At 41.6% G+C, this 26,795-nt stretch overlaps 1 protein-coding gene across 2 annotated transcripts in view; it reads right to left on the bottom strand.

Annotated features, from left to right (window-relative positions):
* Window positions 1–5,409: 5,409 nt before the first annotated feature.
* Window positions 5,410–26,795, bottom strand: part of LOC138652289 (netrin-1-like) — a 297,725-nt gene continuing 276,339 nt past the window's right edge. For both annotated transcript variants that reach the window (XM_069743073.1, XM_069743072.1), the window contains one exon: window positions 5,410–7,558. In XM_069743073.1, the coding sequence (XP_069599174.1) occupies window positions 7,230–7,558 (329 nt within the window). In that variant the 3' untranslated portion in view covers window positions 5,410–7,229. The remainder of the gene's footprint in view (window positions 7,559–26,795) is intronic.

The following is a 26,795-nucleotide window of genomic DNA, read 5'->3' on the forward strand; positions in this document are numbered from 1 at the left end:
AATAACCTATCTTGGTATTGCAGACCCCCCAGTCCTCTAATAACCTTGGTCGCTCTTCTCTGCACCCGCTCCAGTTCAGCTATGTCTTTCTTAAACACCGGAGACCAGAACTGTGCACAGTATTCTAAGTGTGGTCGAACTAGTGACTTGTATAGAGGTAAAATTATATTCTCCTCATGAGCATCTATGCCTCTTTTAATGCATCCCATTATTTTATTTGCCTTTGTAGCAGCTGCCTGACACTGGCCCCTGAATATGAGTTTGTCATCCACCCATACACCCAGGTCTTTTTCATTGACGGTTTTGCCCAGAGTTTTAGAATTAAGCACATAATTATACATCTTATTACTTCTACCCAAGTGCATGACCTTACATTTATCCCCATTAAAGCTCATTTGCCATTTAACAGCCCAAGCTTCTAGTTTACATAAATCATCCTGTAATATAAAATTGTCCTCCTCTGTATTGATTACCCTGCAGAGTTAAGTGTCATCTGCAAATATTGAAATTCTACTCTGAATGCCCCCTGCAAGGTCATTAATAAATATGTTAAAAAGAAGAGGGCCCAATAATGACCCCTGTGGTACCCCACTGCTAACCGCTACCCAGTCCGAGTGTGCTCCATTAATAACCACCCTTTGTTTCCTATCCCTGAGCCAGCTCTCAACCCACTTGCACATATTTTCCCCTATCCCCATTATTCTCATTTTATGTATCAACCTTTTGTGTGGCACCGTATCAAAAGCTTTTGAAAAGTCCATATACACTACATCCACTGGGTTCCCTTGGTCCAATCCGGAACTTACCTCTTCATAGAAACTGATCAAATTAGTCTGACATGAACGGTCCCTAGTAAACCCGTGCTGATACTGGGTCATGAGGTTATTCCTCTTCAGATACTCCAGTATAGCGTCCCTTAGAATGCCCTCCAGGATTTTACCCACAGTAGAGGTTAAGCTTACTGGCCTATAATTTCCGAGTTCAGTTTTTGTTCCCTTTTTGAATATTGGCACCACATTTGCTATACGCCAGTCCTGTGGCACAGACCCTGTTATTATGGAGTCTTTAAAGATTAAAAATAATGGTCTATCAATGACTGTACTTAATTCCTGCAGTACTCGAGGGTGTATCCCATCCGGGCCCGGAGATTTGTCAATTTTAGTGATTTTTAGACGCCGCCGCACTTCCTGCTGGGTTAAGCAGGTGACATTTAATTGGGAATTTTTATCACTAGACATTTTGTCTGCCATGGGATTTTCTTGTGTAAATACTGATGAAAAAAAGTCATTTAGCATATTGGCTTTTTCCTCATCCTCATCCACCATTTCACCCAGACTATTTTTAAGGGGGCCAACACTATCATTTTTTAGTTTCTTACTATTTATGTAGTTAAAGAATATTTTAGGATTATTTTTACTCTCTCTGGCAATGAGTCTCTCTGTCTCAATCTTTGCTGCCTTGATTTGCTTTTTACAGAATTTATTTAATTTTTTGTATTTATTTAATGCCTCCTCACTACCCACTTCCTTTAATTCTCTAAATGCTTTCTTTTTGTCCCTTATTGCGCCCCTTACAGCTCTATTTAGCCATATTGGTTTCCTCCTATTTCTAGTATGTTTATTCCCATATGGTATATACTGTGCACAGGTCCTATCCAGGATGCTAATAAACGTCTCCCATTTTCTTTGTGTATTTTTGTGTCTCAGGATATCGTCCCAGTTAATTGCACCAAGATCCTCTCTCATCCGTTGGAAATTTGCCCTCCTGAAGTTTAGTGTCCTTGTAACCCCTCTACTACACATCTTTTTAAAGGATACATGAAAACTTATTATTATTATAGTTGTCCTCCACTGAACAAAGCAATGCCGCCTGGTTAGTCCTGTTACCAATTTTGAACTGCATTTAGCCCACTTTATTCTTTGGGCCCATATCTGTTTCCCCCTCATCCTGCCCATTGCCCAGCCAGTGATAGATGAGTCTGCTGATACATTGACCCATAACGCAACATTCTCCATGCACGCTACACTGCAAGATTGTGACCCTGCTGAAAGTCAGGTTCCCCTTCCCGCATACTATACCACCTTACACGGGGACAAAGAGGAAGGTGCAGATGAAAGTGCAGGTTCCTTCATCAGGTGGGGGGCATACTCGTTGGCGACGTCACTGGCACAGGGCCCCTCATAGTACGCAAAAGTGTCGCTGCCTGTGGGAGGCGCCCCCGCCGTGCAAACACACCGCCGCACTTTGAGGGGCCCTGTGCCAGTGCCAATGCGAATGAGTGGGCCCCCCCTGCTTGCTCAGGATCACAGCACTTGCAAATATGAAATACTTACCACTCCCTGCTCCACTGCCGTGACGTAGTACACGTTTCCTGGGCCCACTAAAAACTTGAACCAGCCATACCCCTCAGAACTTTAGCCAAATGACCCCAATTGCCAATGCTTAACTATTATTATAAGGTAAATTAAGATTGACAAGCTCCAGTAACAAGAATGGATGTTTTTGCCATTAAAATGGGCACTGTAGGTGTTTTCCTGGCCTCCACCCACTGCCGACTATGCTTCCCCATTGACTTGCATTGGGTTTCGTTTTTCGGTCGATCCCCGACTTTTCGCGATAATCGGCCGATTTCACTCGACTCGACTTTTGAGATAGTCGGGTTTCGCGAAACCCTACTCGATCCAAAAAAAGTAAAAGTCGCTCAACCCTAGTTATAATTGGTGCGTTCACAGCCCGGGGTCCACTGTGCAGGAGAGAACCTGCTGCTAGAAGATGACGGCACTATATGGCGGTATAAGTGAACTCAGTTACTTCACTGAGTTGCACTGAAAAGAACACGCTGTGCCCTGTTAGTGTCACAGAGGAACACAGCTAACTGCTCAGCTGATGGCAGTCAGTGGTAACGCACACAGAAAAGCACACAAACACTCCTCTCCGGTGGGACCGCAATTCTAGTGGCTATTAGCCAGCCCTGAATACATATATACAAACTCCTCACCGGAGGTGCTGGTATTCTAGGGGCTTATTTCAGCCAAACTCTATCCACATACAGGCGCGACCACAAATAGCAAGCTTATAACATGAAGTGATACTAGCGCATGGCCGTGCGGCCATGCAAAATTTTTATAGCTGCAGCAGCTTCAGGACCTTCCTAGAGGACCAATGGAAGCTGCTACAATACCAGAGCAACTTCAGGACCTTCCCAGAGGACCAATGGGAGCTGCAGCAGTACCTGAGCATGTGACCCCTGACCTCCAATGAGAGGTCTTACCTAGGGCATGCTCAGAAGGGAAAAAGCAGGACTTAGTCCCAGAGACGTCTGCTTGCCGCTGACCAGTACTGGCTACAATGGCTGAGCCTGAGAAAGCAGCAGAAACCATCCGCACAGTATCAGGCTGAGCCAGACGCTGGGACCGACGTCTCCACTGAGCAGGCTCCACTGTGGCTGGGGAATAATGTAAGATCGCAGTGGAGATGGCTCGAGACTCCCCCTGTGTAGAGGCGGGAACTCGACCCCTAACTTTACTCCAGAACTTTTACTATATGGTAATGGTGGAATTCACAATTAGAGTTCCTCGCCTGACCTTTTTTTTAATCATGGTTTTCATCATCATTTTGGTGAATCCCCTATTATCAGTTTTGGGTGTCCTGGAGTAGAAGTTGCCATACATAAATTTGGGATGTCTGGAATGAGGTTCAGAAAAATATTAGGGTGGCTCAGCTTTACCAGAAACAATAGGAAACATTCGGGAATGTCCCATATTCAAATTAGATGATAAGGTTTAGTTATTTAAAAAAAAAATAATAACTTGAAAGTGCCATCAGCAAAGTTAGATCCTAAGTATATTGACCCATTTGAGATTTTAGAGGTAGTTAATCCAGTGGCTTTTAGATTGAAGCTCCCTCAGTCTTTTTGCATCCTGGATGTATTGCATAGATCATTGCTAAAGGAGTTTGTCCCTTTGGTGTATCTCCCTCATTCACACTTCCTCTGGTTTCTGTCTATGACGATTTAGAATATGAGGTACAAAAGATTGTTGATTGTCGGAAAGTCCATAATTCCCTCCAGTGTCTTATTCATTAGAATGGATATGGAACAAAGGAGAGATTCTGGGTACCACCTCAAGCCGCGAAGGTTAATCGTCTGGTAAGATCCTTCCATCATAGGTTTCCTGGGAAGTCTGGGGGTCTGGTGGCTCCCCGACCAAGAATAGGTAGTACTGTAACTATTTCACCACTCATGGTGTTCTAGGAACGCTGTGAATGACAGCTCTGCCATCCCATAGAAGAATCTAGGGTTAGTTAAGCTGTCAGGATTGTGAGTGAGAGATTCATCGCCCAATCTGAGGTAGAGGCATTAATATTGTGATTGTGATGACTCTGAATTTGTATTCTGTTGTATTACCTACCTTCCTGATTCTCTGACCTTGAACTATTACCTTTTGTCTCTTTTTTCCTTTGTCTAATAGGAGCCATCTTGGTACTGACCCTTGGACCTCTTTACTTTACTGTTAGTAGTGACGTCACATTGAGTAGTGACTAGCATCACACATATCAAGGCCTTTGTAGGCCATCACTTCATGGTCTTAAAGCTCTGTGGCATCTATTAATGTTTTAGAAGGTTGTTCATTAGCAGCTTGCTGCATCAGCAGGTTTTTGGAAGCAGTTATTAAATATGCCACAAGCATACATATTAATTCTACTGGAGTAGGACCTTCGGGCATCCCTTTCACCTGAATGTTTCTATTGCTCTAATGTAGAGACTCTGTCAGAGTCTCGGTTAAAAAGTTTGAAAGACATTGAAGATTGGACTCATATAAATCTTCACATGTTTGTATAAATCTCTCTATATTAGTTTTAGTGGGCATATACTTTACATGTGAGTGCATTTCCTTAATTTCCACCGTCTTCAGTTGCGGAACATGTAGAAGTAGGTCTTTTATCGACCCTGCATGGGAACAGTACAGAAAGGGGCAAACACTCTTGGAAGTTAGGCATAAGGGTATGACGATCCTTCCATAACCTGCATATGAGCATCTCCATCCTAACAACCACCATTAGTGATTTCCCTTGCTAGAACTTATGACTGTCAGATATATCCATCATGGGAGGTAGGGCTCTGTTTCTGGTGGCAGTAGTGAATGTTAATAAAATTGAATATTTTTGGACTGAGAGGAAGTCCTAAATAGAAGGTTTCCAGATTCTTGAACCGCTATTTAGCAGCTAGTGCAGTCATCAGTGTAAAAATAATAGTGTTCAAAAGTTTAAGACAGTGATGGAGCTTCGTTGATACATGCCCACTCAGCACCATCACAATATTTTTATTAAGTTTAGTTACATGCTAAATTATATCCAAAGCCATACATTTTCTATTTAATGAAGGTTATTTTGGCAATCAGACTTCCAAATGGCTTCTTCCACATACTTTATTAAGATTTTTTGGTGAGATTTATTACATATGTACAATATATGTTTATTTTTTGTGATTTTTGCTTACATTATTGTATTTATCACATAAGGGACTGTATATAAATCCTGTATTGTGGCATATAAACATGCAACTTAAAACAGAAACTGTCAGTAAGATCAACCTTTTTAAGCCGTCTATATTATTTTTTATTCCTTGTTAACACAATTTTTTCTTAATATATAAATGAGCTGTTAGAGCTAACCTGTCACTAAGTTGTCCTCATGCAAAGTAGGTCCAGCACCTGTAAGCCTTCATGTACAGCATTCTAGAATGCTATATATTTGTCCTGAATTTACCCTGCAAGGCAAAAATATAGCTTTTATTATACTCACCTACAGCACAGTGAGGTCCAATTGGCGTTTCTGGTCTTGATCCTGTGCCTCCTCTTTTCTTGCAATCTCTGTCCTTTTTGATGCTTCGTATGGATGAGGAGTCCTATGTCATCCACACAGTTTCTTTCATTGTGCTCCTACTCACTTTTCTCTGCCCTGCTGAGGACAGAGCAAAGTACTGTAATGCACATGCGCAAGGATAGTCCAGAGACTGCCAGCGCATTTGCACTACAATACTTTGCTCTACACTTGGCAGATCATAGTAAAGGGGCCTGCACAAGAGCTCAATGGTGGACATTCGGTGGATGATGCATCATCTACATAAGGCAGATAAGGAGGATGGTGATCACAAGAAGAGAGGAAGTGCCGGATTAAGACCAGAGACGCTCATCAAATTGGATCACGCTGTAGGTGGGTATAATAAAAGCAAAGATATATATCTTGTTACCATGTTAGCTAGTAGATAGAAAAATATTTAGAATTGAGAGTCCTCAGTGGTTGATACCTTTTAATGGCTAACTGAAAAGATGGTAACAAATTGCAAGCTTTCGAGACTACTCAGGTCTCTTCATCAGGCAAAGACTAAAATAAATTCTGAATAATCACATATTTATGCACAACATATCACAGAACAAGAAAAAAAAAAAGATGGATGGTGACATGAAGCAGAATGGTAATTTTGCTTCATGTAACCTGTCTTATCCATGTTTTTTTTTTGTTCTGTGATATGTTGTGCATAAATATGTGATTATTCAGAATTTATTTTAGTTTGCCTGATGAAGAGACCTGAGTAGTCTCGAAAGCTTGCAATTTGTTACCATCTTTTCAGTTAGCCATTAAAAGGTATCAACCACTGAGGACTCTCAATTCTAAATATTTTTCTATAATAAAAGCTAGATTTTTTGGCTCTCCGAACGGATTAGGAACAAATATACAGCATGTTAGAATGCTGTATATGTCAGATAAAAGGCGCTGTCTGTATTATATAGAGTGGAAATCTGGTGAAAGGTTCCCTTTAAGATCTATGGTCAGACACAGATATTTTAAATGAAAGGAGGTGTTACCAGTGTGAGACATGTAATGACTGACAGTCTGCTCTCTTGATCTATAGTGGTATGTTTTTGAAAGGAAAGATTTAAACACAGAAAGACAATTAGATATATACATTATCACACAAAGTATAATATGTATTTCAAACAGCAAAGAATATACAAGCAGCATAATTTTTCTACAAACATAATGAAAAATATTTTTCATCTTAAGACTATATGCATTAATCTGCTGCTGAATTTTCCAGTAACCAAGTATTGCAATATAGAGGTAGCAATAATTGCAGTTAGCAGACCATCATTATTGTTTCAATCTAAATGAGATGTTGTTTTGAGACAATTTGTATTAATTATCATTTGATGCTCGAAACATATTACTCATCCCGCCCAGCATTTTCCACGACGATCTTGTTGCTGGAATCTTCTTAGTTTATGAGCCCAAACATCACGCCATGGAAGAGTAAGGCTATTTTTATCTAAGATTAACTTTGCAGGATCTGGAGACTCCTCATCATTTCCAATAATCAGGTAAGACTTTCCCACTTGCACCCGTAGGCAGTCACATGCCAAATCTTGATCTGGAACCCAAAGAGGTTGATCACCGCGACGAATTGGCACCCTTCTCTGCCTGTATACAGTAAGGACCGAAGCTGTGAACTGCCACCATTCCCCAGATTTTTCCATGGACAAAAACTGCGCTCGTAGAACTGTAAAAAGCAAGATGAAAAATTAATATATATGGAAAACCACCTGCTTTAAAAACAAGATTTTAAACTTAGATTTATCAATTAACAAAATGCATGGCGTTAAGGCGGCAATTTGCATTATACTAATATTAGCCAAACAAGATGTTTGGAATTCTTTAGCCAGCTGGATATTAGAGATAAGCATATTATTAGAATTTTAAATGTGACTTTGTTGAATTAAAAAAAAAAACGATTTTCAACCTGCGAAATTGAGGAAATTCGCCACAGAGTCGATCCTCGGGGATTTGATCCACTTAGATATCCTATGTTCTCAAGGCAGATCGGCTTATACCAGAGTTGTCTGGCAGTGGGAAATTTCCTTCTCCTGATTGGGAGCAAATGCTCATTCAGAAAAATGAACCTACACAAGTATAGTGATGTTGGAAGAAGCAGCTGTCATTTAAGTGAGCATTTGGTAAAAAGTTATTAAATGTGAATACTAACCTTGACGACAAAACATTTTTATGTGGAGACCATAGATATACTTGAATGCATATTAGCAATCTACATTTTTTTCCCTTTTGAAGATCCGCTAACCTCCTGTTTTCTACTTACACAAATCAAGTAACCTCCTATTTATCCATCTATTGCCCAGATTTTAGTGTTTATGTACCAGATTGCCTCTCCTGTTCTCTTTTGTCACTGCTATTACATGCGCTTTACTACTTTGTCTGTATTTTAACTTAGTAAAGTAAAAACCATGCAAAAATAAAGGAAACAGACATCTAAATGAAAGAGCTGACATTTATATGTTCAAAAATAATCAAACTTTTGGGGTCCAAGGCCAAAGGTTGTATAGTTCAATTTATCTAAACACTCGGTCATGTTGATCTAGCAGGAAATTTGATTATACTGCTCACCTCCAATTGTTTAACTTTCCTTGAGTCAACACAGGTTGAAGTAGAAAGGTTAAATACTTAAAGCCTTAAAGCTTTATGGTCTAGTCATTTTTATTAAATAGCTTTGAAAAAAAAGTATTGAACTATGTTTTTTAATGAATGCATATTTTTTTTAAGTGTGCTGTTTTGTAAACCTGATGAATCACGTAAGTACTGCTCCACAATGTCCCATTTAGCTTTAGATATTTATTACTTATTTCCACATGACTGGAAAAATAATAATAGCTGAAAATAATGTTTTGAAGTAAATGAAAATCTTTAGACTTATTAACTCATTTTTATGGTCATTTTATTAAAGAGGAAATAAACTATAATTGCTATTTTTTTTTTTTTAATAAAACACGTATTGGTTATAACACTGCAGGGGGTTTCTAAAGCACAATCATGTAGGTTAATTTCCTTGGTTTGTTCAGTAACTGGGAATTTAACCCCTTTCTGACATTAGACGTACTGTCCCGCCGAGGTGGGGTGGGCCCCTATGACCACCGACGGGATAGTACGTCATATAAGATCGGCAGCGCTCACGGGGGGAGCGCGGCCGATCGCGGCCGGTGTCAGCTGCCTGTCGCAGCTGACATACGGCACTATGTGCCAGGAGCGGTCACGGACCGCCCCTGGCACATTAACCCCCAGCACACCATGATCAAACATGATAGCGGTGTGCCAGCGGTATAGGGAAGCATCACGCAGGGAGGGGGCTCCCTGCGTGCTTCCCTGAGCCCCCCGCAGCAACGCGATGTGATCGCGTTGCTGCAAGCGTCTCCCTACCTCCCTCCCTGTAGCAGGCCTGGATCCAAAATGGCCACGGCATTCAGGTCCTGCAGGGAGGGAGGTGGCTTACCAAGTGCCTGCTTAGAGCAGGCACTGTGAAGCCTGCAGCACTGTAAGTCAGATCGGTGATCTGACAGAGTGCTATGCAAACTGTCAGATCATCGATCTGTGATGTCACCCCCGGGACAAAGTAAAAAAGTTAAAAACAATGTTTCCAAATGTATAAAAAAAAAAGGAAAAAAAATTCCTAAATAATGAAAAAAAAAAATATTATTCCCATAAATACATTTCTTTATTTAAATTTAAAAAAAACAATAAAAGTACACATATTTAGTATCGCCGCGTCCGTAACGACCCGACCTATAAAACTGGCCCACTAGTTAACCCCTTCAGTAAACACCGTAAGGAAAAAAAAAACGAGGTAAAAAAACAATGCTTTATTGTCATACCGCCGAACAAAAAGTGGAATAACACGCGATCAAAAAGATGGATATAAATAACCATGGTACCGCTGATAACATCATCTTGTCCCGCAAAAAACGAGCCGCAATACAGCATCATCAGCAAAAAAATAAAAAAGTTATAGTCCTGAGAATGAAGGGATGCAAAAATAATTATTTTTTCTATAAAATAGTTTTTATCTTGTAAATGCGCCAAAACATAAAAAATGATATAATTGAGGTATCGCTGGAATCGTACTGACCTAAAGAAAAAAACTGCTTTATCAATTTTACTAAACGTGGAACGGTATAAACGCCTCCCCCAAAAGAAATTCATGAATAGCTGGTTTTTGGTCATTCTGCCTCACAAAAATCGGAGTAAAAAGCGATCAAAAAATGACACATGCCCGAAAATGTTACCAATAAAAACGACAAATCGTCCCGCAAAAAACAAGACCTCACATGACTCTGTGGACCAAAAAATGGAAAAATTATAGCTCTCAATATGTGGTAACGCAAAAAATATTTTTTGCAATAAAAAGCGTCTTTCAGTGTGTGACGGCTGCCAATCATAAAAATCCGCTAAAAAACCCGCTATAAAAGTAAATCAAACCCCCCCTTCATCACCCCCTTAGTTAGGGAAAAATTAAAAAAATGTATTTATTTCCATTTTCCCATTAGGGTTAGGGTTAAGGTTAGGGCTAGGGTTAGGGCTAGGCTTAGGGTTAGGGTTAGGTCTAGGGTTAGGGTTACTGTTGGGATTAGGTTTAGGGGTGTGTTTGAATTAGGGTTTCAGTTATAATTTGGGGGGTTTCCACTGTTTAGGCACATCAGGGGCTCTCCAAACGCGACATGGCGTCCGATCTCAATTCCAGCCAATTCTGCGTTGAAAAAGTAAAACAGTGCTCCTTCCCTTCAGAGCTCTCCCGTGTGCCCAAACAGGGGTTTACCCCAGCATATGGGGTATCAGCGTACTCAGGACAATTAGGACAACAACTTTTGGGGTCCAATTTCTCCTGTTACCCTTGGGAAAATACAAAACTGGGGGCTAAAAAATAATTTTTGTGGGAAAAAAAATGATTTTTTATTTTCACGGCTCTGCGTTATAAACTGTAAACACTTGGGGGATCAAAGTTCTCACAACACATCTAGATAAGTTCCTTGGGGGGTCTAGTTTCCAATATTGGGTCACTTGTGGGGGGTTTCTACTGTTAAGGTACATTAGGGGCTCTGCAAATGCAATGTGACGCCTTCAGACCATTCCATGTAAGTCTGCATTCCAAATGGCGCTCCTTCCCTTCCGAGCCTTCCCATGCGCCCAAACGGTGGTTCCCCCCCACATATGGGGTATCAACGTACTAAAGACAAATTGGACAACAACTTTTGGGGTCGAATTTCTCCTGTTATCCTCGGGAAAATACTAAACTGGGGGCTAAAAAATAATTTATATGGGAAAAATTTTTGTTTTATTTTTACGACTCTGCATTATAAATTTCTGTGAAGCCCTTGGTGGGTCAAAGCGCTCACCACACATCTAGATAAGTTCCTTAGGGGGTCTACTTTCCCAAATGGTGTCACTTGTGGGGGGTTTCAATGTTTAGGCACATCAGTGGCTCTCCAAACGCAACATGGCGTCCCATCTCAATTCCTGTCAATTTTGCATTGAAAAAGTAAAACAGTGCTCCTTCCCTTCCGAGCTCTCCCGTGCTCCCAAACAGGGATTTACCCCAATATATCGGGTATCAGCGTACTCAGGACAAATTGGACAACAACTTTTGGTGTCCATTTTCTCCTGTTACCCTTGGGAAAATACAAAACTGGGGGCTAAAAAATAATTTTTGTGGGAAAAAAAAGATTTTTTATTTTCACGGCTCTGCGTTATAAACTGTAGTGAAACACTTGGGGGCTCAAAGTTCTCACAACACATCTAGATGAGTTCCTTGGGGGGAACAGTTTTTCAATATGGGGTCACTTGTGGGGGGTTTCTACTGTTTAGGTACATTAGGGGCTCTGCAAACGCAATGTGACGCCTGCAGACCATTCCATGTAAGTCTGCATTCCAAATGGTGCTCCTTCCTTTCCGAGCCCTCCCATGCGCCCAAACAGTGGTTCCCCCCCACATATGGGGTATCAGCGCACTCAGGACAAATTGGACAACAAATTTTGGGGTCCAATTTCTCCTGTTACCCTCGGAAAAATACAAAACTGAGGGCTAAAAATAATTTTTGTGGAAAAAAAATTTTGTTTTATTTTTACGGCTCTGCATTATAAACTTCTGTGAAGCTCTTGGTGGGTCAAAGCACTCACCACACATCTAGATAAGTTCCTTAGGGGGTATACTTTCCAAAATGGTGTCACTTGTGGGGGGTTTCAATGTTTAGGCACATCAGTGGCTCTCCAAACGCAACATGGCGTCCCATCTCAATTCCTGTCAATTTTGCATTGAAAAGTCAAACGGCGCTCCTTCCTGTTGTGAATTCCGCTCTTGGGCTCCCTCCGGTGGTTGTAAGTGGCACTTTTGTGAGTTCTGCTCTTGGGCTCCCTCTTGTGGTTTCAAGTGGTATGGCTGCTCCTTGGAGTTAGCTGTCATTAGCTGCCTCCACTTATCTTCTCTTCTGCTCGGTTATTTAGGTCTGGCTGTTCCTTCATCTAGTGCCACTTGTAAATGGTTTCTGGTTGGATTCACATCTCTTTGGATTTCCCTGTTTTCCTGACCAGTACAGCAAAGCTAAGTTCTTACTTGCTCTGTTCTGTTCACAGATTGTGGACTTATCCGTTCAGTGCTTTCTATGTTTGTCCAGCTTATCAGTATGAATTAATTCTGTCTTGCTGGAAGCTCTGGGGAGCAGATTTACCCTCCACACCTTTAGTCAGGTGTGGAGATTTTTAGTAAACTCTGCGTGGATTTTTGTAGTGTTTTATACTGACCGCACAGTATTTCATTCTGTCCTATCTATCCAGCTAGACTGGCCTCCTGTGCTCATCCTGGTTTCATTCTGTGTATGTCTTTTCCCTCTCCACTCACAGTCATTATTTGTGGGGGGGCTAATCTATCCTTTGGGGATTTTTCTCTGAGGCAAGATAGTTTTCCTGCTTCTTCCTTTAGGGGTAGTTAGCTCTTAGGCTGTGACGAGATGCATAGGCAGTGTTAGGAGCATTCCACGGCTGCTTCTAGTGTTGTGTTGAGCTTAGGGACTGCGGTCAGTACAGTTTCCACGTCCTTCAGAGCTCGTTCCATGTTGCTCCTAGACCACCGCATCATAACAGTACAAGTGGCCCAAAAATGAATTAAATGCAGCTCAAAAGAAGGAAAAGAAAGTTCTGAACCATTTTTTTTCTGTGCTCTAGTTTGTCTCTTTTTTTTCCTCTTGATATCTGGGTGGTTCAGGATATATGCTCTGGCATGGATGTTCAGGGTTTGTTTTCTCGTGTGGATCAACTTGCTGCAAGAGTACAGAATATCCAAGATTATGTTGTTCAGACTCCGGCTTTAGAGCCTAGAATTCCTTCTCCTGATTTGTTTTTTGGGGACAGATCCAAGTTTTTGAATTTTAAAATAACTGCAAAATATTTTTTGCTTTGAAACCCCGTTCTTCTGGTGATCCCATTCAGCAAGTAAAAATCATCATATCCTTGCTGCGTGTTGATCCTCAAGACTGGGCTTTTTCTCTTGAAACAGGGGATCTGGCATTATTGAATGTAGACGCATTTTTTCAAGCGCTCGGATTATGATATGACGAACCTAATTCCGTGGATCATGCAGAAAAAACCCTGTTGACCTTGTGTCAAGGTCAGGAAGCGGCAGAATTATACTGCCAGAAATTTAGAAAATGGTCTGTGCTCACTAAATGGAATGAAGAGGCTCTGGCTGCTATTTTCAGAAAAGGTCTTTCTGAAGCCCTTAAAGATGTTATGGTGGGCTTTCCTACGCCTGCCGGTTTGAGCGAATCTATGTCTCTAGCCATTCAGATTGATCGGCGTCTGCGCGAGCACAAAGCTGTGCACCATATGGCAGTGTCCTCTGAGCAAAGTCCTGAACCTATGCAATGTGATAGGATTTTGACTAGAACAGAACGGCAGGAATTCAGATGTCAGAATAGGCTGTGTTTTTACTGTGGTGATTCGGCTCATGTTATCTCTGATTGCCCTAAGCGTACTAAGAGAGTCGCTAGGTCTGTTACCATTAGTACTATACAGCCTAAATTTCTCTTATCTGTGACCCTGATTTGCTCATTGTTGTCCTTTTCTGTCATGGCATTTGTGGATTCAGGCGCTGCCCTGAAGTTAATGGACTTAGAATTTGCCAGGCGCTGTGGTTTTTCCTTGCAGCCTTTGCAGAGCCCTATTCCTTTGAGGGGTATTGATGCTACACCCTTGGCCAAGGATAAACCTCAGTACTGGACGCAGATGACTATGTACATGGCTCCAGCACATCAGGAAGATTGCCGTTTTCTGGTGTTGCATAACCTGCATGATGTTGTTGTACTGGGTTTTCCATGGTTACAGGAACATAATCCGGTGCTGGATTGGAAAACTATGTCTGTGACTAGTTGGGGTTGTCAAGGGGTACATAGTGACGTTCCTTTGATGTCAATTTCCTCTTCCCCCTCTTCTGAGGTCCCTGAGTTTTTGTTGGATTTCCAGGATGTATTTGATGAGCCCAAGTCCAGTTCCCTTCCACCGCACCGGGACTGTGATTGTGCTATTAACTTGATAACTTGATTCCTGGTTGCAAGTTCCCTAAGGGCCGACTTTTCAATCTGTCTGTACCAGAGCATGCCGCCATGCGGAGTTATGTTAAGGAGTCTTTGGAGAAGGGGCATATTCGGCCCTCTTCGTCACCATTGGGAGCGGGTTTCTTTTTTGTTGCTAAGAAGGATGGCTCCTTGAGACCCTGTATTGATTATCGTGTTCTTAATAAGATCACGGTCAAATTCCAATACCCCTTGCCTTTGCTTACTGATTTGTTTGCTCAGATTAAGGGGGCTAGTTGGTTTACTAAGATTAACCTCCGAGGGGCATATAATCTTGTTCGTATAAAACAGGGTGACGAATGGAAAACTGCATTTAATACGCCCGAAGGCCATTTTGAATACCTTGTGATGCCATTTGGGCTCTCTAATGCTCCATCTGTGTTCCAGTCTTTCATGCATGATATTTTCCGCAATTATCTTGATAAATTCATGGTCGTAAATTTGGATGATATTTTGATTTTTTCCAATGATTGGGAGTCTCATGTGAAGCAGGTCAGGATGGTGTTCCAGATCCTTTGTGATAATGCTTTGTTTGTGAAGGGGTCTAAGTGCCTATTCGGAGTTTAGAAGGTCTCTTTTTTGGGTTTTATTTTTTCTCCCTCGTCTATAGAAATGGATCCTGTTAAGGTCCAAGCTATTCATGACTGGATTCAACCCACATCTGTGAAGGGCCTTCAAAAATTTTTGGGCTTTGCTAATTTCTATCGCCGTTTCATTACCGGCATTTCCAGTGTGGTTAAGCCCCTTACTGATTTGACGATGAAAGGCGCGGATGTGACGAATTGGTCCTCTGCAGCTGTTGAGGCCTTTCAGGAGCTTAAACGCCGATTTACTTCTGCCCCTGTGTTGCGTCAGCCGGATGTTTCTCTTCCTTTTCAGGTTGAGGTCGACGCTTCTGAGATTGGGGCAGGGGCCGTTTTGTCTCAGAGGGAGTCTGATGGTTCTTTGATGAAACCGTGTGCTTTTTTTTCCAGAAAGTTTTCGCCTGCGGAACGCAATTATGATGTCGGCAATCGGGAGTTGTTGGTTATGAAGTGGGCGTTTGAGGAATGGCGACATTGGCTTGAGGGAGCTAAGCACCGCGTTGTGGTCCTGACTGATCATAAGAATCTGATTTACCTCGAGTCGGCCACGCGGCTTAATCCTAGACAGGCTCGATGGTCCCTGTTTTTCTCCCGTTTTGATTTTGTGGTCTCGTATCTTCCGGGATCTAAGAATGTTAAGGCTGATGCCCTCTCTAGGAGTTTTTCGCCTAATTCTCCTGGAGTCCTTGAGCCGGTTGGCGTTCTTAAGCAAGGGGTGATTCTTTCTGCCATCTCTCCTGATTTGCAGCGGGTGCTTCAGGAATTTCAGGCTGATAGGCCTGACCGCTGTCCTGTGGGGAAGCTGTTTGTTCCTGATAGATGGACAAGTAAGGTAATTTCTGAGGTTCATTGTTCAGTGTTGGCTGGTCATCCTGGGATTTTTGGTACCAGAGATTTGGTTGCTAGGTCCTTTTGGTGGCCGTCCTTGTCGCGCGATGTCCGTGCTTTTGTGCAATCCTGTGGGACTTGCGCCCGAGCCAAGCCTTGCTGTTCCCGCGCTAGTGGGTTGCTTTTGCCTTTGCCGGTCCCTGAGAGGCCCTGGACGCATATTTCCATGGATTTTATTTCGGATCTTCCTGTTTCCCAGAAGATGTCTGTTATCTGGGTTGTTTGTGACCAGTTCTCTAAAATGGTCCATCTGGTACCTTTGCCTAAGTTGCCTTCCTCCTCAGATCTGGTTCCATTGTTTTTTCAGCATGTGGTTCGTTTGCATGGCATTCCGGAGAATATTGTGTCTGACAGAGGTTCTCAGTTTGTCTCTAGATTTTGGCGGTCCTTTTGTGCCAGGATGGGCATTGATTTGTCTTTTTCTTCGGCGTTTCATCCTCAGACTAATGGCCAAACTGCGTGAACTAATCAGACCTTGGAGACCTATTTGAGATGCTTTGTGTCTGCTGATCAGGATGATTGGGTGTCTTTCTTGCCTTTGGCCGAGTTTGCCCTTAATAATCGGGCTAGTTCGGCTACTTTGGTTTCTCCTTTCTTTTGTAATTTTGGTTTTCATCCTTGCTTTTCTTCTGGGCAGGTTGAGCTTTCTGATTGTCCTGGTGTTGATTCTGTGGTCGACAGGCTGCAGCAGATTTGGACTCATGTGGTGGACAGTTTGACGTTGAAAGGGCTCAATGTTTTGCTAACCGCCGTCGGTGTGTTGGTCCCCGGCTTCGTGTGGGGGATTTGGTTTGGTTGTCTTCTCGTCATGTTCCTATGAAGGTTTCGTCCCCTAAGTTTAAGCCTCGGTTTATTGGTCCTTATAAAATTTCTGAAATTATTAATCCGGTGTCGTTTCGTTTGGCTCTTCCAGCCTCTTTTGCCATTCATAATGTTTTCCATAGATCTTTGTTGCGGAGATATGTGGTGCCCGTTGTTCCCTCGGTTGACCCTCCTGCCCCGGTGTTGGTTGAGGGAGAGTTGGAATATGAGGTTGAGAAGATTTTGGATTCTCGTTTTTCGAGGCGGAGGCTTCAGTATCTTGTCAAGTGGAGGGGTTATTGCCAGGAGGATAATTCTTGGGTTGTTGCCTCCGATGTCCATGCCGCCGATTTGGTTCGTGCTTTTCATTTGGCTCATCCTGATCAGCCTGGGGGCTCTGGTGAGGGTTCGGTGACCCCTCCTCAAGGGGGGGTACTGTTGTGAATTCCGCTCTCGGGCTCCCTCTGGTGGTTGTAAGTGGCACTTTTGTGAGTTCTGCTCTTGGGCTCCCTCTTGTGGTTTCAAGTGGTATGGCTGCTCCTTGGAGTTAGCTGTCATCAGCTGCCTCCACTTATCTTCTCTTCTGCTCGGCTATTTAGGTCTGGCTGTTCCTTCATCTAGTGCCACTTGTAAATGGTTTCTGGTTGGATTCACATCTCTTTGGATTTCCCTGTTTTCCTGACCAGTTCAGCAAAGCTAAGTTCTTTCTTGCTCTGTTCTGTTCTGTTCACAGATTGTGGACTTATCCGTTCAGTGCTTTCTATGTTTGTCCAGCTTATCAGTATGAATTAATTCTGTCTTGCTGGAAGCTCTGGGGAGCAGATTTACCCTCCACACCTTTAGTCAGGTGTGGAGATTTTTAGTAAACTCTGCGTGGATTTTTGTAGTGTTTTATACTAACCGCACAGTATTCCATCCTGTCCTATCTATCAAGCTAGACTGGCCTCCTGTGCTCATCCTGGTTTCATTCTGTGTATGTCTTTTCCCTCTCCACTCACAGTCATTATTTGTGGGGGGCTAATCTATCCTTTGGGGATTTTTCTCTGAGGCAAGATAGTTTTCCTGCTTCTTCCTTTAGGGGTAGTTAGCTCTTAGGCTGTGACGAGATGCATAGGGAGTGTTAGGAGCATTCCACGGCTGCTTCTAGTGTTGTGTTGAGCTTAGGGACTGCGGTTAGTACAGTTTCCACGTCCTTCAGAGCTCGCTCCATGTTGCTCCTAGACCACCGCATCATAACACCTTCCCTTCCGAGCTTTCCCATGTGCCCAAACAGTGGTTTACCCCCACATATGGGATATCAACGTACTCAAGACAAATTGTACAACAACTTTTTGTGGTCCAATTTCTTCTCTTACCCTTGGGAAAATAAAAAATTGGGGGCGAAAAGATAATTTTTGTGAAAAAATATGATTTTTTATTTTTACGGTTCTGCATTATAAACTTCTGTGAAGCACTTGGTGGATCAAAGTGCTCAACACACCTCTAGATAAGTTCCTTAGGCGGTCTACTTTTCAAAATGGTGTCACTTGTGGGGGGTTTCAATGTTTAGGCACATCAGTGGCTCTCCAAATGCAACATGGCGTCCCATCTCAATTCCTGTCAATTTTGCATTGAAAAGTTAAACGGCGCTCCTTCCCTTCCGAGCTCTGCCATGCACCCAAACAGTGGTTTACCCCCACATATGGGGTATCAGCATACTCAGGACAAATTGTGCAACAACTTTTGGAGTCCAATTTCTTCTCTTACTCTTGGGAAAATAAAAAATTGGGGGCGAAAAGATAATTTTTTTGAAAAAATATGATTTTTTCTTTCTACGGTTCTGCATTATAAACTTCTGTAAAGCACTTGGTGGGTCAAAGTGCTCACCACACCTCTAGATAAGTTCCTTAGGGGGTCTACTTTCCAAAATGATGTCACTTGTGGGGGTTTCAATGTTTAGGCACATCAGGGGCTCTCCAAACGCAACATGGTGTCCCATCTCAATTCCAGTCAATTTTGCATTGAAAAGTCAAATGGTGCTCCTTTGCTTCCGAGCTCTGTCATGCGCCCAAACAGTGGTTAACCCCCACATATGGGGTATCGGTGTACTCACGACAAATTGTACAACAACTTTTGGGGTCCATTTTCTCCTGTTACCCTTGGTAAAATAAAACAAATTGGAGCTGAAGTAAAATTTTTGTGAAAAAAAGTTAAATGTTCATTTTTATTTAAACATTCCAAAAATTCCTGTGAAGCACAAGAAGGGTTAATAAACTTCTTGAATATGGTTTTGAGCACCTTGAGGGGGGCAGTTTTTAGAATAGTGTCACACTTGGGTATTTTCTATCATATAGATTCCTCAAAATGACTTCAAATGAGATGTGGTCCCTAAAAAAAAATGGTGTTGTAAAAATGAGAAATTGCTGGTAAACTGTTAACCCTTATAACTCCCTAACTAAAAAAAATTTTGGTTCCAAAATTGTGCTGATATAAAGTAGACATGTGTGAAATGTTACTTACTAAGTATTTTGTGTGACATATCTCTTTGATTTAATTGCATAAAAATTAAAGAAACGCAGGTAATATCAAAGATATTTTACCACTATCATGAAGTACAATATGTCATCATGAGAAAACAATGTCAGAATCACTGGGATCCGTTGAAGCGTTCCAGAATTATAACCTCATAAAGGGACAGTGGTCAGAATTGTAAAAATTGTAAAAATTGGCCCGGTCATTAACGTGCAAACCACCCTTGGGGGTAAAGGGGTTAAGCATTTTTGTTTATACTAGTCTACTATATAATTGTCTATGGGTCACTTCCGTCTGTCTGTCTGTCCTTCTGTCTGTCACGGATATTCATTGGTCGCGGCCTCTGTCTGTCATGGAAATTCAAGTCGCAGATTGGTCGCGGCAAAACAGCCATGACAAATCAGCGACGGGCACAGTCCGGAAGAAAATGGCAGCTCCTTCCTCCCCGCAGTCAGTGCCCGGCGCCCGCATACTCCCCTCCGGTCAGCACTCACACAGGGTTAATGGCAGCGTTGACCGCGGTGTAACGCACTCGGTTAGCGCTGCTATTAACCCTGTGTGACCAGCTTTTTACTATTCATGCTGCCTTTTTATTTTTTTTTATTATTTTTAACATTAGATATTGTTACCCTCTCCAGGCTATTAATATCTGCCCTCAGTCACTGGCTTTACCATTCTGGCGGAGAAAATTGTGCGGGAGCCCACGCCAATTTTTTTTCCGCGAATTAACCCTTTAATTTAATAGCTAGAGCGCCCAAATTTTGCACATACACACTACTAACATTAGTAGTGTGGAATATGCAAAGAAAAAGGGATATGAGATGGTTTACTGTATGTAAACCATGTCTCATATCATGTCGGGTTTGAGAAGGAGATAGGAAAAGACGGCAATTGAATTACCGGCTTTTAAGCTATCTAGCGCTGTATGAAATATTAATATATATATATATATATATATGTGTGTCTCACTGACATATATATATATATATACACCATGTTCCAAATTATTATGCAAATTACATTTTTCTCAGATTTTCTTAAATGGTCGATGCAAATGACAGTCAATCTAATAAAAGTCATCACCTGTTAGAGTATACAATGAATTTTATTGAAGAAGCCTCCCAATGATAACAGTATAATCTCAAAAATTAGTAAAAGCTCAAAATGTACTGTTCAAAATTATTAGGCACAGTAGAATTTCTAAACATTTGATATGTTTTAAATAACTGAAAATGCTCATTTGTGGAATTTGCAGCATTAGGAGGTCACATTCACTGAAGAAAAAAGCTATTTAACTCCAAAACATCCTAACAGGCAAAGTTACATGTTAACATACAGTAGGAACCCTTCTTTGATATCACCTTCACAATTCTTGCATCCATTGATCTTGTGAGTTTTTGGAGAGTTTCTGCTTGTATTTCTTTGCATGACGTCAGAATAGCCTCCCAGAGCTGCTGCTTTGATTTGAGCTGCCTTCCACCCTCATATATCTTTTGCTTGATGATAATCCAAAAGTTCTCTATAGGGTTGAAGTCGGGGAATGATGGTGGCAACACCATAAGTTTATCTCCTATTATGCCCATAGCAGCCAATGACTCAGAGGTATCCTGTGCAACATGAGATGGTGCATTGTCATGCATGAAGATGATTTTGCTCCTGAAGGCACGTTTCTGCTTTTTATACCATGGAAGAAAGTTGTTAGTCAAAAACTATATATACTTTGCAGAGGTCATTTTCACACCATCGGGAACCTTAAAGGCCCTACCAGCTGTTCGCCCATGATTCCGGCCCAAAACATGACTCCTCCACCTCCTTGCTGACGTTGCAGCCTTGTTGGGACTTGATGGCCATCCACTAACCATCCACTGCTTCATCCATTTGGACCATCCAGGGTTTCTCGACACTCATCATTAAACAAAACTGTTTACTGTGGTGGGAGACTCACTACTGAGAGGCACAGAAGCAGCCATCTGCAGACCGGACATAACCGCAAGAGAAGTATGCTGCCTTCCAGGTGCGATGATCAAGGATGTGACCGATAGGATACCAAAGCTCTTCAGCTCCAAGGACGTCCACCCATTTCTTCTGATACATGTTGGCACCAATGACACGGCAAGGAAGGACGTACCGACAATCTGCAAGGACTTTGAAGAGTTGGGAAAGAAAGTAAAGGAACTGGATGCACAGGTAGTTTTTTCTTCTATCCTTCAAGTAGACGGGCATGGCACCAGGAGGTGGAACAGGATCCTTGATGCGAACAACCGGCTAAGACGATGGTGCAGACAACAAGGATTTGGATTCCTGGACCACGGTGTGAATTACTTGTACGATGGACTCCTCGCCAGAGACGGACTACACTTCAACAAACCTGGGAAAAACACATTCGCCAGAAGACTCGCTACACTCATCAGGAGGGCGTTCAACTAGAAAAAGAGGGGACGGGAAGAAAAACATTAGACTCGAACAAAGAAGACCCAGGAAAGCATACTCAGAAGGGAGGTAAGAACATTTCTAAAACAATCCACAGCAAGGAGATTGGAACAAAACAAAATCCTCTAAACTGCATGCTCGCAAACGCCAGAAGCCTGACAAACAAGATGGAAAAACTAGAAGCAGAAATATCTACAGGTAACTTTGACATAGTGGGAATAACCGAGACATGGTTAGATGAAAGCTATGACTGGGCAGTTAGCTTACAGGGTTACAGTCTGTTTAGAAACGATCGTAAAAATCGGAGAGGAGGAGCGGTTTGTCTCTATGTAAAGTCTTGTCTAAAGTCCACTTTAAGGGAGGATATTAGCGAAGGGAATGAGGATGTCGAGTCCATATGGGTCGAAATTCATGGAGGGAAAAATGGTAACAAAATTCTCATTGGGATCTGTTACAAACCCCCAAATATAACAGAAATCATGGAAAGTCTACTTCTAAAGCAGATAGATGAAGCTGCAACCCATAATGAGGTCCTGGTTATGGGGGACTTTAACTACCCGGATATTAACTGGGAAACAGAAACCTGTGAAACCCATAAAGGCAACAGGTTTCTGCTAATAACCAAGAAAAATTATCTTTCACAATTGGTGCAGAATCCAACCAGAGGAGCAGCACTTTTAGACCTAATACTATCTAATAGACCTGACAGAATAACAAATCTGCAGGTGGTCGGGCATCTAGGAAATAGCGACCACAATATTGTACAGTTTCACATGTCTTTCACTAGGGGGACTTGTCAGGGAGTCACAAAAACACTGAACTTTAGGAAGGCAAAGTTTGACCAGCTTAGAGATGCCCTTAATCTGGTAGACTGGGACAATATCCTCAGAAATAAGAATACAGATAATAAATGGAAAATGTTTAAGAACATCCTAAAAAGGCACTGTAAGCAGTTTATACCTTGTGGGAATAAAAGGACTAGAAATAGGAAAAACCCAATGTGGCTAAACAAAGAAGTAAGACAGGCAATTAACAGTAAAAAGAAAGCATTTGCACTACTAAAGCAGGATTGGCACCATTGAAGCTCTAAAAAACTATAGGGAGAAAAATACTTTATCTAAAAAACTAATTAAAGCTGCCAAAAAGGAAACAGAGAAGCACATTGCTAAGGAGAGTAAAACTAATCCCAAACTGTTCTTCAACTATATCAATAGTAAAAGAATAAAAACTGAAAATGTAGGCCCCGTAAAAAATAGTGAGGAAAGAATGGATGTAGATGACGAGGAAAAAGCTAACATATTAAACACCTTCTTCTCCACGGTATTCACGGTGGAAAATTAAATGCTAGGTGAAATCCCAAGAAACAATGAAAACCCTATATTAAGGGTCACCAATCTAACCCAAGAAGAGGTGCGAAACCGGCTAAATAAGATTAAAATAGATAAATCTCCGGGTCCGGATGGCATACACCCACGAGTACTAAGAGAACTAAGTAATGTAATAGATAAACCATTATTTCTTATTTTTAGGGACTCTATAGTGATGGGGTCTGTTCCGCAGGACTGACGCATAGCAAATGTGGTGCCAATATTCAAAAAGGGCTCTAAAAGTGAACCTGGAAATTATAAGCCAGTAAGTCTAACCTCTATTGTTGGTAAAATATTTGAAGGGTTTCTGAGGGATGTTATTCTGGATTATCTCAATGAGAATAACTGTTTAACTCCATATCAGCATGGGTTTATGAGAAATCGCTCCTGTCAAACCAATCTAATCAGTTTTTATGAAGAGGTAAGCTATAGGCTGGACCACGGTGAGTCATTGGACGTGGTATATCTCGATTTTTCCAAAGCGTTTGATACCGTGCCGCACAAGAGGTTGGTACACAAAATGAGAATGCTTGGTTTGGGGGAAAATGTGTGTAAATGGGTTAGTAACAGGCTTAGTGATAGAAAGCAGAGGGTGGTTATAAATGGTATAGTCTCTAACTGGGTCGCTGTGACCAGTGGGGTACCGCAGGGGTCAGTATTGGGACCTGTTCTCTTCAACATATTCATTAATGATCTGGTAGAAGGTTTACACAGTAAAATATCGATATTTGCAGATGATACAAAACTATGTAAAGCAGTTAATACAAGAGAAGATAGTATTCTGCTACAGATGGATCTGGATAAGTTGGAAACTTGGGCTGAAAGGTGGCAGATGAGGTTTAACAATGATAAATGTAAGGTTATACACATGGGAAGAAGGAATCAATATCACCATTACACACTGAACGGGAAACCACTGGGTAAATCTGACAGGGAGAAGGACTTGGGGATCCTAGTTAATGATAAACTTACCTGGAGCAGCCAGTGCCAGGCAGCAGCTGCCAAGGCAAACAGGATCATGGGGTGCATTAAAAGAGGTCTGGATACACATGATGAGAACATTATACTGCCTCTGTACAAATCCCTAGTTAGACCGCACATGGAGTACTGTGTCCAGTTTTGGGCACCGGTGCTCAGGAAGGATATAATGGAACTAGAGAGAGTACAAAGGAGGGCAACAAAATTAATAAAGGGGATGGGAGAACTACAATACCCAGATAGATTAGCGAAATTAGGATTATTTAGTCTAGAAAAAAGACGACTGAGGGGCGATCTAATAACCATGTATAAGTATATAAGGGGACAATACAAATATCTCGCTGAGAATCTGTTTATACCAAGGAAGGTGACGGGCACAAGGGGGCATTCTTTGCATCTGGAGGAGAGAAGGTTTTTCCACCAACATAGAAGAGGATTCTTTACTGTTAGGGCAGTGAGAATCTGGAATTGCTTGCCTGAGGAGGTGGTGATGGCGAACTCAGTCGAGGGGTTCAAGAGAGGCCTGGATGTCTTCCTGGAGCAGAACAATATTGTATCATACAATTATTAGGTTCTGTAGAAGGACGTAGATCTGGGGATTTATTATGATGGAATATAGGCTGAATTGGATGGACAAATGTCTTTTTTCGGCCTTACTAACTATGTTACTATGTTACTATGTTACTATGTTTGAAAATTAGTCTTCAAGTATGTCTGGACCCACTGCAACCGTTTCTGCTTGTGAACACTGTTTAGGGTTGGCCGAATAGTAGGTTTATGAACCACAGTGAGCCTTTGAAGGATCCTACACCTTGAGGTTCGAGGGACTCCAGAGGCAGCAGCAGCTTCAAATATCTGTTTGCTGGTTGGTAATGGCTTTTTAGCAGCTTCTCTCTTAATCCAATAAACATGCCTGGCAGAAACCTTCCTCATTCTGCCTTTATCAGCACGTCTATGCTCAGAATCAGCCACAAATCTCTTAACAGTACGATGATCATGCTTAAGTTTTCGGGAAATATCTAATCCCTTGACCAAGGCATTGCACTATTTGATGCTTTCCGGCAACAGAGAGATCCTTTTTCTTTCCCATGTTACTTAAAAAATGTGGCCTGCTTAATAATGTGGCACATCATTTTTAAGTAGTTTTCCTTTAACTAGAATCACCTGAAAAGCTAATTATCACATGTGTTTAACCCCTTTACCCCCAAGGGTGGTTTGCACGTTAATGACTGGGCCAATTTTAACAATTCTGACCACTGTCCCTTTATGAGGTTATAACTCTGGAACGCTTCAATGGATCCCGGTGATTCTGACAATGTTTTCTCATGACATATTGTACTTCATGATAGTGGTAAAATTTATTTGATATTACCTGCGTTTATTTGTAAATAAATGGAAATTTGGGGAAAATTTTGAAAATTTTGCAATTTTCCAAATTTAAATTTTTATGCAATTAAATCACAGAGAAATGTCACACAAAATACCTAATTAGTAACATTTCCCACATGTCTACTTTACATCAGCACAATTTTGGAACCACATTATTTTTTGTTAGGGAGTTATAAGGGTTAAAAGTTGACCAGCAATTTCTCATTTTTACAACACCATTTTTTTAGGGACCACATCTCATTTGAAGTCATTTTGAGGAGTCTAAATGATAGAAAATAACCAAGTGTGACACCATTCTAAAAACTGCACCCTTAGAGGTGCTCAAAACCACATTCAAGAAGTTTATCAACCCTTCAGGTGTTTCACAGGAATTTTTAAAATGTTTAAATAAAAATGAACATTTAACTTTTTTTCACAAAAAATTTACTTCAGCTCCAATTTGTGTTATTTTACCAAGGGTAACAGGAGAAAATGGACCCCAAAAGATGTTGTACAATTTGTCCTGAGTACGATGATACCCCATATGTGGGTTAAACCACTGTTTGGGTGCAAGGGAGAGCTCGGAAGGGAAATAGCGCCGTTTGACTTTTCAATGCAAAATTGACAGGAATTGAGATGGGACACCATGTTGCATTTTGAGAGCCACTGATGTGCCTAAACATTGAAACCCCCCACAAGTGACACTATTTTGGACAGTAGACCCCCTAAGGAACTTATCTAGATGTGTGGTGAGCACTTTGACCCATTAAGTGCTTCACAGAAGTTTATAATGCAGAACCGTAAAAATAAAAAATCAAATTTTTTTCACAAAAATTATTTTTCGCCCCCAATTTTTTATTTTCCCAAGGGCAAGAGAAGAAATTGGCTACTGATGTGCCTAAACATTGAAACCCCCCACAAGTGACACCATTTTGGAAAGTAGACCCCCTAAGGAACTCATCTAGATGTGTTGTGAGAGCTTTGAACCCCCAAGTGTTTCACTACATTTTATAACGCAGAGCCGTGAAAATAAAAAACTCTTTTTATGAATTTTTTCCCACAAAAATTAATTTTTTAGCCCCCGATTTTGCATTTTCCCAAGGGTAACAGGAGAAATTGAACCCCAAAACTTGTTGTCCAATTTGTCCTAAGTATGCTGATACCCCATATGTGGGGGGAACCACCGTTTGGGCGCATGGGAGAGCTCGGAAGGGAAGGAGCGCCATTTGGAATGCAGACTTAGATGGAATGGTCTGGAGGCATCACATTGCGTTTGCAGAGCCCCTAATGTACCTAAAAAGTAGAAACCCCCCACAAGTGACCCCATATTAGAAACTAGACCCCCAAGGAACTTATCTAGATGTGTTGTGAGAACTTTGAACCCCCAAGTGTTTCACTACAGTTTAT

Source organism: Ranitomeya imitator, chromosome 10, assembly GCF_032444005.1.
Source record: "Ranitomeya imitator isolate aRanImi1 chromosome 10, aRanImi1.pri, whole genome shotgun sequence".
NCBI classification, from domain to species: Eukaryota; Metazoa; Chordata; class Amphibia; order Anura; family Dendrobatidae; genus Ranitomeya; species Ranitomeya imitator.